Here is a 13,700-nt window from a genome sequence, read left to right on the forward strand (position 1 = left end):
GCTGTTTGATTGCGTTATCAAAACACGCCGCTATTATTCGGCCTTGCTTTTCACTTATTCCACCGAATACCGAATGTGTGTTTTTTTGCAATATTCGGCCGAATATATTCGGTTACCGAATATTTGGTGCATCCCTAGTCAGTGGTGCCATCTAGTTCCTAGACAGTTCTAGTTCTAGACACCTCTACGGCATCTAGTTCCTAGACAGTTCTAGTTCTAGACACCTCTACGGCCAATATCTATAAGTCACTCACCACCTCAGACACTGCTTAGCAATGCAAATACTGACTATGAGGTTAATAATACTAGTCATATAATAGATTAAATGTCTTACCCGTCCATGTTTGCAGATGTAGTCAAACAGCTCACCTCCAGACACATACTCCATGACCATGAAGAAATCTGTTGGTGTACTTATCACCTGGTACCTGAAACACAAACATGTCTGTATTCACATGAACTTGCTGGACATTAATTAACTCTCTTACATTATGTCCCTAAATGTTAATATAACTGTAAACATACCAAAAGGCTTTTGTCTCAATCTCTAAAATAAATGTATTTACTTCAAAACTGCACAGAACTAATATACAGAAACACACACACAGATAGGTGAGGCCACGCTGTGATGTATGGCTGCTGAGTGTAGGCATTACTTTCCTAAAGGTCAGGTATATTAAGATGCAGGCCCAGTCTCATGAATGGTTGCTCTTGTGAGATTCTGTGCTTCATCACAGTCTACTATATTCCTGTCGAGTCGGGTGTTGCACAACACGGCCGGCACCGTGGGAGAAATAAACACCAACCAAATCACACATACAGATTCTGCGAAATCTAAACAGCGAGAGCACTTGAGGGAAATGTTAGGACATTTATTCTAATTCATTTCAGTTCATGCTGGTTTTACAAACGCTGCAGATGTATCCAGAGTCTGCTCTGCTCTGTCCACAGTCCTGGAGCAATCTGCAACAGTGCAAACAGGATGTGTATGTGCCTAAAATATATGCATGTTTCTGAATGTATATGGCTGTGACAGAGTGTTCAACAGCACTTGAGCTTCTGACCTAAGAGCTCACATATCTGCCATAGCTTACAGTGCGACAGTGGACTAACCCTAACCTAAAAATAACACAGAGATTGTTGAGAGAGACATGGACTGACAAGGAGAAGGAGAAAGATGGGACACAAGGTCAGATAAATAACCCATGACAAGCTAAGATACCTGAATGAGGACAAGAATTTAGTCATGCAGGAACTACAGCGACTTCTATCATCTTATCTGGATATTTGAACGAACCAGAAGTGCGTGTGCATTGCTATGTTTGTGTGCTCCACCTCCTGGGAGCCCTGTGGGCATGCTCAGTACAGCACAGCTGTAGCTGTAGTAAACAAACAGGAACACACAAAGCATGCCACAACACAGAGGGAACACAACATAGCAAAATACCCACATTACAACAGCCACTTATTTAACAGAGCTCAGTCATCTCCCTGTGTCGGCGCTCAGAGTCTTAAAGTCTGATAGAAGGATGTGTCGTCTTTCTCTACTTACAGCTTGATAATGTGTGGGTGTCTGAACAGTTTGAGATTCTGGATCTCTCGTTTGATCTTCCCAACGACATCGAGACTGCGGATCTTCTGTCTGTTTAGGATCTTTACAGCCACTTTATGGCCCGTCAACTGATGCTCGCCAACTGGAAACAAAAGAATACAGATATGAAGCACATACAGCACACAGATGGTAAAACCACAGAGCAGCTCATCATAAACAAGACAGTTAAGCACAATATGGAAGAACAAAGAGAGGCAGAGGCACTAATGGGTTACGTTTTAATTTAGAGAATTGCTACACAGTAGGGCTGCAACTATTATTTTCATTATGGATTAACCTGCCAATTATTTTTACTACATGTCAACAACATGCTCATCACAAATTCCCAAAGTGACGTCTCTAAAGTGCTTCTTTTGTCCAAGCAACAGTCTAAAACCCAAAGACTCTTCATTTACGATCATAAATGACAAAGAAAAGCAGCAAATGTTTGACATTTTTGCTTGGAAAATGTCTCCAACAATCAACTGATAATTAAAATAGTTGGTGATTAATTGTCTTTCGGACCACTAAGTATTGATCAACTAATTGTTGCAGCTCTATTGCATAGCAGACTTCAACAGAGCAGTACATTTTTATTATAATGCAGTTTTAAGTCTTAATTTAGAAAGTTGTTTTACAGTAGGGCTGCAACTATTATTTTCATTATCGACTAATCTGCCAATTATTTTTTACTATTAATCGCTTAACTGATAAAATGTCATGAAATTGTAAAAAATGCTCATCACAATTTCCAAAAGCCCAAAGTGATGTCTTTTTGTCCAACCAACAGTCCAAAATCCAAAGACCAATCAAGACCTTCCAATGATCAATCAGTCATTAAAATAGTACATAGCGATACATTTAGTCGCTTAATCTATAAAACATCAATTAATTGTGATTATAGCTCGAGACAATTTCCCAGAGCTTAAAGTGTCTTTAAAGTGCTTCTTTTGTCCAAGCAACAGTCCAAAACCCAAAGACTCTTCGGTTAATATCATATATGACAAAGAAAATCAGCAAATAATCAAATTTAAGACGCTCGAACTGGAAATTGTTTAACATTTCTGCTTGAAAAATGACTGCAACGATCAATCAGTCATTAAAATAGGTGGCCATAAATCATCTTTCGATCAACTAACTGATAAGTTGCAGCTCTATTGCACGGCAGACTTCAACAGAACAGTATTTTTTATTATGATGCAGTTTTAAGATTTAATTTAGAAAGCTGCTGCACAGTAGGGCTGCGACTATTATTTTCATTATCGACTAATCTGCCGGTTATTTTCACATTCAATCGCTCAATCTATAAAACGTCAATTAACTTCGAAAATTGCTCATGACAATTTCCCAGAGCCCCAAGTGACGTCTCTAAAGTGTCCAAGCAACAGTCCAAAACCCAAAGACTCTTCATGTACTATCATAAATGACAAAGAAAAGCTGCAAATTCTCAAATATAATAATTTCAAACCAGCAAATGTTTGACATTTCTGCTTGAAAAATGACTGTAATGATCAATCAGTCATTAAAATAGTTGCCAATAAATCATCTTTCGATCAACTAAGTGATAAGTTGCAGCTCTACTGCACGGCAGACTTCAACAGAACAGTACATTTTTATTATAATGCAGTTTTAAGATTTAATTTAGTAGGGCTGCAACTGTTATTTTCATTATCGACTAATCAGCTAATTATTTCGCTCAATCTATAAAATGTCAATTAACTGTGAAAATTGCTTGTGACAATTTCCCAGAGCCCCAAGTGATGTCTCTAAAGTCCTTATTTTGTCCAAAACCTAAAGACTCTTCAGTTAAATCATAAATGACAAAAAAAGCTGCAAATTCTCAAATTTATGAAGCTCGAACTGTAAACTGTTTGACATTTCTGCTTGAAAAATGACTGCGATCAATCCATTATTAAAATAGTTAATAAAATTTCTTCCTATCGACTATTTACCAAGTGATTGTTGCAGCTCTGTTGCACAGACAGAACAGTTAACTTTTATTATAATGCATTTTTAAGCGGCCTACTGTAGCCTTCATCTTTTTTCCATATCTTTAATTGTGCAGGGTGTTGGAGCTATAAGCCTTTCTTATTAGGCTCTCAAGCCAAGATGCTGCTGTTGCTGCCAAACTCTATTAACAGCTTGACTACAACAATATGAGGTATTAATATACAAATGGTGCATGAACTGCTCTTTCTCCCACATAGAGATGACCTTAACACAAACAAGTCATTAGTAACATTTGATTCAGTTAAAGCAAAGTGAATTCAGGCTGCATGCATTCACTGAGAAAAAAAAATCTCTCCATTATACAGAATTAAAGACGTGACGTCAGCCCTGCCTTGAGGTGCGTTCACCCCCTGCTAAGCTAACACATCCCCCCAACTGCGCACACAAGACACAGGCTGGGTGAGCGTGGACTCAAAGCTCACAAGGTCACGCAGAGTGTTCGAAAACTAGTTAAGAAAACTGAAATAATATCCTGTGAACGGCCTCTCGAGCAAAACTTTACCGATGTGACAGGTTTTCTCGACTTACTTCACAAGCTAGCAGCGGTGGGCTAACGTTAACACCGGACTAGCTTAACCGCTCACAAACATTATGTCAGTTATATCAATATGCTCACACGGTGCGTTTCGGACAAGCTGTGCGCCTCACTCACGTCCTTTACCGCGACAAAACCAACACACTAACTCCTCTTTTTTTAACACAATGCGACACTAATGTGAGTATGACTGTGCATCTTCTTGTAGCTGTTGTCCTCCAGGTAATTCACCTGCCATAGCTGATAACAGCAGCTACAGAGGGGCTTCAGAGGAAGAATTTGACTTTCAAGCTGGTGGATTCACGGAGCACATTTACGCTTTAAATCGCTCCTGTCGCCGGCGTTAACCCACCCAGCTACGCAAACTGCTCACCGGCCGCCGGCAACTTCAACAGTCCATTGACTGTGGGCGACTACTTCAATATTACTCCAACTGAAACACATCCACACATTTAATCTCGGCGTGACACAAAAGCGTGACTTAACTCTTCACTTTCCCGAATGTCCCCACTCCGAGCGTGTCGCCGAGGATGTAGTGTCCGATCTTTACCCTGCCTTCGTGTTTCTGTTGTTGCCGCTCTGCCATCTTCTCCGTTACCGACGGCTGGGTTCGCTCGGTGCGGCGGGTGTGCTGCCTGCCTGCCTATGGAGCGCGCGGAGGGGCGGGGCACTTGTCTCCCTGCGAGCGAGGACGGGGAGAAGCAGCGAAGACTCGACCCCGATAAACGGGCACTGTCAGGTTTACTGTAAATACTGGAGCAGAGGAAAAAAATGTAACTGCCAAAAATGCTCTCCTGGAGGCCATATGGCGTCTGACGTAAAACACCGAGTGTGTGTATAACCGGGATTATCTCTCCTAGAAACCAATGACTTCTGCCATCCACCCTGTGGGTGTGCGTCTCCACCTGACCCGGTGTGTGTGTCGAGTTTTGCACCCTGGTTAATTAGCTGATAAATACTCTCTACATGTCTAAATCACCCACAAGTTAAAATATATAGAATATTAATTAAAATGGAATAGCCACGAGCAACACATCAAATGTAGTTATGTTTTCAGTAATAAATTATGCTCTGTTATATATTATAAAGGCAATAATTATAATACACATCATTTTCATTTTCAGATATAGGCCTATTAAAAAGTGGAAAGCTATTGTGTATTTAGAGTGTTATGCAGGCTTTATTACTATTAATTAATGTAGTTTCTGTAAAGTGTTAGCATTTCATAAAAATGTATTTCAAAAAAGGTTGCAAAAAAGTTCAATCATATGCTGGCTTCCTAAAATGGCTCTCAGTTATCAACACTTTCCCAACCCCTGATCTAATGCTGTGTTCCAGGCACACCTTAGGCCAATGTAAAGACGCAATTAGACACGAATTCCCGCAGGGTGTCGCGATAGGCGCGATGGACACTATGGGCATGACGCGAATTATGATAAGCAGCGCAAATGAAGCAATTCACGTCATATCTTATTGAAAAATCTGAGTTTAAGTCACCAATTCGCATCACGTTCATTCTTCGATTCAGCGATTTCGTGCTTGTATGACGCAAGTCAAAATATTTTAGTGTTCAAACTTGCATGAGGAACAGGACACGAGAATTCACATTAACACAACATAAGATTTTCTTTCTCACTTGCTTTTTCCTTTAACCACTGCACAACTGTGCTAACCAGGCCTGTTGTCAGCTGGTTCCAACCCAGGTTAGGGTAGCATATTTGTGTGGAGTTTGCATGTTCTCCCTGTGTCAGCATGGGTTTCCTCCAGGTGCTCCGGCTTCCTCCCACAGTCCAAAGACATGCAGGTTAATTGGTGACTCTAAATTGTCCGTAGGTAGCCCTTTACACTTAGCCCCTTTTGATTTGGTTTGATCTGAGGTGCCCAATTTTCTGCCTCGTAGGGTAGACATATTGGCAGAACCCTTTTAGTTTAAACAGACCGAGGCGCCTTCTGCAACGGGAGGGGCTGTTGATGACTTGTGGGAGGAGCTGTTGATGGCGCAGCACGTGCGACCCAGTGGTGGTGGATAAACAGGAAACAGCTGATAGCAGGAGTTAGCGAGCAGCTAGTAGCAAGAGGGAAACGCAAACCTGACAGACACTGTAAAGATGAGCAACTGGGGAGACAAGGAATTGCGCGCCCTCCTTGTCCTCGCAAACGAAGAGGCCATTAACCGTCAGATGACGGGGATGGTGAAGGACGGGCCGACTTATGAGAGAATCACCGAAGGACTGACCAGCCGCGGCTTCCCTCCCACGTCACTGTTTACGTCACACGCTGAGCTACACATTTTGCTCACTTGCTCACGCCCGAAAAAGGCGCATTCTGTATAAACAAAAGTAGGCAGGCGGCATTTTGCTGCACTCCCCGATTTTGTTTTTATACTGCCAATGCTGAAAAAGACTGATCGGGCTTTCCTGCAAATTTGCACAATTCCAAGTCAGCCCTGTGATAGTCTGGTGACCTGTCCAGGCTGAACCCTGCCTCTTGCTCAGTGTCAGCTGGGATAGGCTCCAGTCCACCCACAACCCCCAACAGAATAAGCAGTTACAGAAAATGAATTAATGCTCTAAAATGGGCAGTTCAGCTGTTGAGTTTCCAAAAATGTCTCCTGGGGGAAAGGTTTTGCAGACCCCCCTTAAGGGTCAGGTCCCCCCAGTGTTAAATAGGTAGTTACGTCCCTGGTGAGACTGTTCTGAAAGACAGCACCCTCCCTCTGAAAAATGGGGAACGTGTTTGTTTTGGTTTTGCATCTATAGTCCACAGCTGAGGCCATCAGAGCATTGAGAAGGATCCATTATCCATATGGGCTATGAAGCTGGTCCGTCAGGTCAGAGATAGTTTCACTGTTCTCTCACAAATAAGTGCATCCCACACTGTGTACACCATCCCTGCAGTTATATCATAGTGTCATATTTCTCTTATTTTGTTGGCCCCTGTCTCTGCTGCATCAGCGTCAAATTGGTGATAATTTTTAATTTACCAAACTGGACAGCCTCTGCCTCTCATATCTCTGCACTCTCTCATCTATGATTATAACCCTCTTAGGTAAACACCCTCACACTGCTCATTTAGATAAAGCAGAATTACTGGGCTGCTCCCTGCCATAAACTCTTGTCAGCAGCCATTCTTGGTTGTGTTTAAGCTTGTGTTTGAGTTGCAGTGGGTGTTGTAATTGAATATTTTTTGGAAATGTGTGTGGGCAATGGGCTCATTCATAAACGCCTGATTGGTCATTAATTTTTTGGAAATGTGTGTGGGCAATGGGCTCATTCATAAACGCCTGATTGGTCATTACACCCAACTCTGAGGTTTTCTCACTCTTACACTTGTCTTTCCAGAAACATATGAATTATCACTCACTATATATGGTTGTTGTCTCAGAGCAGTGGTTCCCAGCTGGTCCAGCCGTGGGATTCAAGTTTTTCTCCTTAGTCATTAGTTTAAGATTTGTGCAGCAGACTGGACAGGTCAAAAATATGCCGGAAGAGTGAAACTGATGGATCGTACCACTAGGTGGCAGTGTAAGTTTAATTTATCAGTATCAAGGCTCACTCTTGACAGTGCTTCTGCTGCTGTCTTGTGCATATAATACTTGAGCTCTCTCTGGGATTGAAAAGCACTTGTGGAGCTTGTGCATGAACGTTTTCTTATCAAAGTTAAAAAAAAAAAGAGGTTTTGAATCATTTGCCTTTAAATACACATAAATACCAGTTAATCAAATTGAAATTTCCATTGATAAATATGTTTAAAATCTAGACAAAGTAACTGAAAAAGTTAAAGAAGTCCCCATTACACATGTCCTTAAAAATGAATAATGCAAATAAAAACGATGGATCATTAACTTCTAAATAGTCTTCATATGGACACTGACAGAATATATATCGAGAGAGTTTTACTATCATATTTGCAAAATACACAAAAAGGATAAACATCTTGTTTAGGATAATTTGTTTTCTCTTTTTCATCATATTTTAATATAAATCTTTCATAGAACTGATGAAATATCATCTACTGTTACCATTTTTGCTGTAATATTAGAAATATTTGCTTTAAATATCTTCTCAGGATGCAAAGAGGGCAAATATTCCCACTCAAGATTCAGATTTAGATTTTGTTGTCATTATCCAAACATAAAGAAACTGCAAATTTGTCATCCTCAAGTTGTGCATACTATTAAAAAAACTTAACACATATTTACGTACAGAATAAAGCACGAGTGTAAGAGATAAGAGATAGTCAACAATAACATCATATAAGCACAAAAATAAGCAGTTTTTAATACTTTTTATTCATCAACATTTTTTACAGTTAGGAACAAAAGAAAAAGAAAAGACAAATATGAGGAAATGGGATGTTTACAGAGACGCGAATAAGTAATATTATTTCTGAAAAATATATCTTAAAGTGCAACTAACGAGTGTGCAAGAAGCAGCAGCAGCAAAGTCCAGTAATGTGTAGTATGACGGATATGAAGTGAATATTGCACGCGCACAATAATGGCATCTCCTCATTTAGTCAGACTGGGCAGATGTCTGAGTTCAGTGATGCCACAGCGTTTGTGAAAAGGCTGTTTTCATTCTTTGTGTCCCGTCTCCAATAACAACATATTCTGAAACGCTCCAAACCACCATCACTCCAGTGCGCATGTCGTACCTCGCGTAACCGCCGGGGGCGCTGCATCCCCGCGCGGCTCTCTGCCCTCCTCCTGGTCACCAGTCTGAGAAAGTTTTCCATGCAGGGATGGAGGTGATTACCCACCGCTAGCAGAAGAGGGAAGAGGGCTGAGCCTTGAAGCTGCCGGGGGAACTTGAAGAGAGCAGGGGGAGGAGGAGGAGAAGAAGGATTGATATAACAAGAGCGGCTGTCGATGCGCAGCGCAATTCTCACTCACTCCAAGTGTTTGAACCAAGAGCGATAAAGGGGAGCGGGCTTTCCATTCATTTCAAGCGCAGGCAACTTTGCTTTCTTGAGTCCGTGGCGCGGGTCCGTTCACCATTTAATACTTATATTTTAACATTTTTTAACGAGACATCAGCAGATTTGAAACTTCACGAGACCTGCGAGCCGGGGAGTTTGTTCCCTGCTGAACTGCATGACATTTATTTTAAGGACTTGAGAGCCTGACAGACTTTCTTCACCTACCTACCGCGTGGTGTGGGATTTGGAGCTGAAACGGGGACTTCTCAAATGCAAAAGTACATGTATGAGAAAGCAATGGCCCAAGAGACAAGGAACGGAGGAACCTCTACGTTAAATAACAACAATGGTGTTGACAACAGTAAGAAGAAGCTGCTAATAGCGCTCGACATCTTCTGTCTTCTACTTGGTAAGTTTATTAAAAGTTAGACTGTCTTTATCATGATTTCAATTGTTTAGTTTTTGGATCAAATCAGCTGTTTTACACCACAGAGTCTTTAAACTCTGGATTCACACACACATAAACAACAAACAGATTAAACAGTGCCCGCGCTTTCTAATGGTTGGCAGTAAAAGCCTTATCGTTTTAAAAGTATTGCCTGTTATCTGTCACCACAAGGCAACTTAATCTGTAACATCCCCTTATCATCCAGCTGCAACACACCACCCCATGCTGGGGAGCGCGCACAAAACACTACAATACTCAACTTACTTGGCTTTTATATTGTTAAACATAAACAGCTCATAGTAAACAATCTCACAGTGAAACAACACATATAATCAATGCAAGAGGAACTTTGACATTCTGCTTATTGACTGACACGTGTGTGTTTCTCTCAGCTGAGACTTCAGGATGAAAATGTTGTCATCACATCATATTATAGACTGATCATTTCAAAGTCCACAGAGCATCACTGGGACACAGATGCTCCTGCTGCCTGCCAACATGCCCCGGGCACAAATGTTTTGAAGTGTTGTAACCTGCCCTTTTACTGCCCTTTAAATAGCCCGTGACACCCCACCTGTGCCCTCTGTTCATCTGACCCTAAACCCTCCAGAGGTGCCATTCCAGCTCGAGCTGTCCACACACAGGGATGCAAAGTGGCTGAAGTAAAAAAAATCGTAATTAAAGTATTGATCCACAGTTGATTAAAGTGTCACACAGGCTGTGTTGGGTCTGATGTGCTCCACTTGTTTGTGAGTCTGTGTGTTCGTCCTAACTTGTTATTCCGCTTGCGTCCAGAGTCAGTGTGCAGTGTTTATGTGTGTGTTGCTTTGATAGCCGGTTTGTTTTTGGCTGTTGTCACTGTAGCCCAGTCCTTTTAGTTCCTCGCTCCAGTGGCCCCCCTTTCTCTTCTCTTTGTTTTCAATCCCTCCGTCTCTCCTTTCTCTCTTTTAGAAAAGGATTATGGGAGTTGCGCTCAACTTCTACACATTCTCTCCCAGAACCCTGCAAATCCCTGGCCAGCTGCCCCCGATCACTCCACTTCAAATTACTTTCTCTCTGCCTCTCCTTGGCTTTCTATCTGGCCCTTCTTTCTCCCTCTCTGTCCAGGGGACTGCATGGAATAATTGCTTAAGCATGTGTTGTGGCAGGGGAATGCCTCTCCAATCTAACAGAGAGAGATGGAGAGGCGGGACGCGTGGCTGACCAGGCATTAGAGGAGCAGGTGGGAGCCACACCAGCAGCTTTATATGGAGAAACTGAGGCATCAACAGTAGTAACACAATATGCAGCGTCGCCACACAGGAACAGGGTTTTATCACCCAGGATGTTACAAATGGTGCAGATTAACTCCACGTTCTCTGAATTGCTGGGTAGAAGAAGCAGATCTGCCCGACAGACGCAAAGTTTTCCAGTGGGTGTATGTTGGTTTGCGTATTAAAGAACCTCAGACAGAGATAGGCCGTTTCATCTGCACACATAAAAATGTAGATGAGCTTTGAGCACATGTGGAGTGAATTTCCTGTACGACCAACTTCCTCCGCTGGTAAAAGCTCCTCTTTGCCGTGTAAGGGCAGCTCACACACACACCCACACACATGCATGTAAACACAACAGACACACAATGCATGTAAGCACACAGACACAAGTGGGCTCACAGTTTCTCCTTTGTCATGCTAAACACAATCTGGCTGCTCAGCGGTGATTGGTTGGCCCACTTTAGTGGTTTGGTGGGGAGGTTACACATGGGGGTTTCAGTGGGTGGAGGGACAGGGGGGTTAAAGGAGAGGAGAGAGGGGGGTTATCAGGGGGTCCTGAATGAGGAATGTGGGTGTGTAGAGGGCCCAGAAGAATGCTCTCAGAAAAGGCTACAGCTTACCACACAGCTAGTTAATGCATAAATATCTCGTTACCTTTAATTAGTTTCTATCTGCCAGCTGCTGTTACACACACACACACACACACACACACACACACAAAAACATGCAAACACACGGTGCGGTGACACCTTTCTATAGGTTGTCAGTCTGCCAGTCACACACCCTCAGGCACAGCTAATGATTCTGTTAGCATAAAGGACATCTGAGGCCATCTATAATCACACACATGTGTACAAACGAAAAAATGGTTCCCTCCTTTTGTTGCCTCGCTAATCAAGGCTAATGATGCATAAACACAGCAGGATCTGAATGGTGATTAAAAAATGTATACACGCACGCACACACACACACACACACACACACAAACACTCTCACCCAACGCTCAGCTGCTGAGACCGGAGTTTCAGAGTAGGATTTTGGCTGCTGAGCCCAAGAATCATCTGCTGATTTCACTTTGGCTCGGGTTCCACTCTTACTGTGCAGCAGAGATGATTTAGCGACGCCATAAGGAGCACACACTCTATAAATACACAAACTCAACCACAGGCTGGGACGTTTCATTCTTCTCTTTCTCTCTGTCTCACATGCGACCCTGAACATGGCTTCACATGCTCTGATAGCCGACTATCATCGGGTTTAAAGTGAATGTTTATTGTGAAAATACTTTGCTTTCAGGAAAGCATTCCTCTCAAAGTAGCCTCACCTAAACCCAGATTAAGTTTTACACAATGCAAAGGAGATTATGCATTGTGTGTTTGCATTCGTGGCTGTCTGGGTTTAGAAGCCACTCAGAGTTTGAGCTGCAGGGGCCTTTTTGCAGAGTATAAACAGGACTGGCTCCATTGACTTTCACTCCTGTAGGTTGATTTAAAAGCTCTGCTAGATATGTGGGTGTTGCTATAGTGACAAGCCTTCATGTGAGGCCCAAGCTCGCCATTTTTCTTTCAGCTTCTCACATTTCTTGTTATCGGCTCTGATCTGTGATACAGTCAGGTGTTTGGTGACGTGATTTTCCACGAGCGACAGACGTGGAGATTGTTATTAGCAGCAGAGAGGAGTGTAACCTTTTGGCCCCGGGGAATCGGCTTCAAAACTGGCCCTGGAGCTTTAACCCTATATGGCTCTGGCCCAACTCCTGCCTCTCTATTAGCCGCTATAGCATTACAGCAGTCAGTCACACAGCCCCTCATTAAAGCTGGAGAGGTTTAACCTCTACCTCTCCAGGCCTCAGCCACTTCAATCCTGAGCCACTCCACAAATATTTTCCAGAATTTCTCAAATTCTTCATCTGGCTGTAGTGCCTTGGCCAGAGACTCTTGATGTGACATCTGGTGCAATTTTGGGAGTGAGTGAACCAGGGGGCACGCCGTGTGTGTGTATGTGCATAGTGGTGCTCAGGAAAGGGTGGGAAACGGAAAGGTAGTGTCGGTCGGAGGTAGGTGTGGTTGTGAAATGAAATCCTGTCCATTTTTTTTTACCTCACAACCCATTTCCACCCCCCACCCCCCTTCCTTCCCTCTCCCCTCCCTCTCCACTTGAGCATGTCTTCCCTCTTCTCAACTAGCTTCGCACTAATGGAGAGAAATGTCACGAAAGAGGTTTGGTAGCAAAATTAAATACGATACCATGTGGTTAGTGTATGTGTAGAAACTTATCCTCCCGACAACAACAAGATAAGTAGCTTTTGCCAAGTGTCTCGCAGAAAACTGTAATCAAACAGCAAGTGGGAGGCCCTCACACACAAACCCAAACACGGGCTCCTATCCAAAGCTGCCGACCTTAATCTGAGGGCAAATATTCTCAGGAGTTCTGCATGAGTCTGTCTGTTCAGGGGCAGGAGCTGACTGAGCAGAGAAGTGGACTACCTACCCAGATATAGGAGCCTAAAGAGCAAAGGAGAGGTGGAATTAAGTAGGAGAAACACATGCCAGTATATTCATTTCTCTTCAAAGTCTGCCATGTCGAGCATCACTAGTTTGGGTGTTGTAACAGTCAACAAAATAGATTTAAACTAGCAGCCATTACGTTGCTTTTCACAATCTCCCAGACGGCACGTGTATCTATTGAGGACATGTATTGAATAGCATTTTCTGTGTCGCACTGTTGATGCTCCTTGTCAGTTTATTCTTCTGTTTGTCATATAAGGTCAAAGGTCGGTTAGAAAAGAGAACAAGTGCCTGCAGCGCTCTCCGTATGACATTTCCCGCACTAACACAAAGCTGAGGGCTCAGTGGACACACACAGAGGAACATGTAACATCAGGTTCAGTTCTGACAATAGTCCATGTATGGTATGATATTTACGCTGTGATTACATCCC

General features: G+C 42.8%; 2 protein-coding genes across 3 annotated transcripts in view; one reads left to right on the forward strand and one right to left on the reverse strand.

The window, feature by feature from the left end:
* The window catches only part of prkaa2 (protein kinase, AMP-activated, alpha 2 catalytic subunit), an 18,925-nt gene extending 14,155 nt beyond the window's left edge, over positions 1-4,770 (reverse strand). The window contains exons 1-3 of the mRNA XM_050054150.1: positions 4,623-4,770; positions 1,553-1,694; positions 335-428 (exon numbers count right to left, since the gene is read on the reverse strand). Of these exons, the coding sequence (XP_049910107.1) occupies positions 335-428; positions 1,553-1,694; positions 4,623-4,722 (336 nt within the window). The 5' untranslated portion in view covers positions 4,723-4,770. The remainder of the gene's footprint in view (positions 1-334; positions 429-1,552; positions 1,695-4,622) is intronic.
* A 4,115-nt stretch (positions 4,771-8,885) lies between these two features.
* plpp3 (phospholipid phosphatase 3) overlaps positions 8,886-13,700 on the forward strand; it is a 37,861-nt gene continuing 33,046 nt past the window's right edge. The window contains exon 1 of one of the 2 annotated variants that reach the window (XM_050054173.1): positions 8,886-9,465. In XM_050054173.1, coding sequence (XP_049910130.1) covers positions 9,327-9,465 — 139 coding nt within the window. In that variant the 5' untranslated portion in view covers positions 8,886-9,326. The remainder of the gene's footprint in view (positions 9,466-13,700) is intronic. The other variant, XM_050054171.1, reaches the window with a different exon arrangement.

Source organism: Epinephelus moara, chromosome 10 (genome assembly GCF_006386435.1).
Source record: "Epinephelus moara isolate mb chromosome 10, YSFRI_EMoa_1.0, whole genome shotgun sequence".
NCBI lineage: Eukaryota > Metazoa > Chordata > Actinopteri > Perciformes > Serranidae > Epinephelus > Epinephelus moara.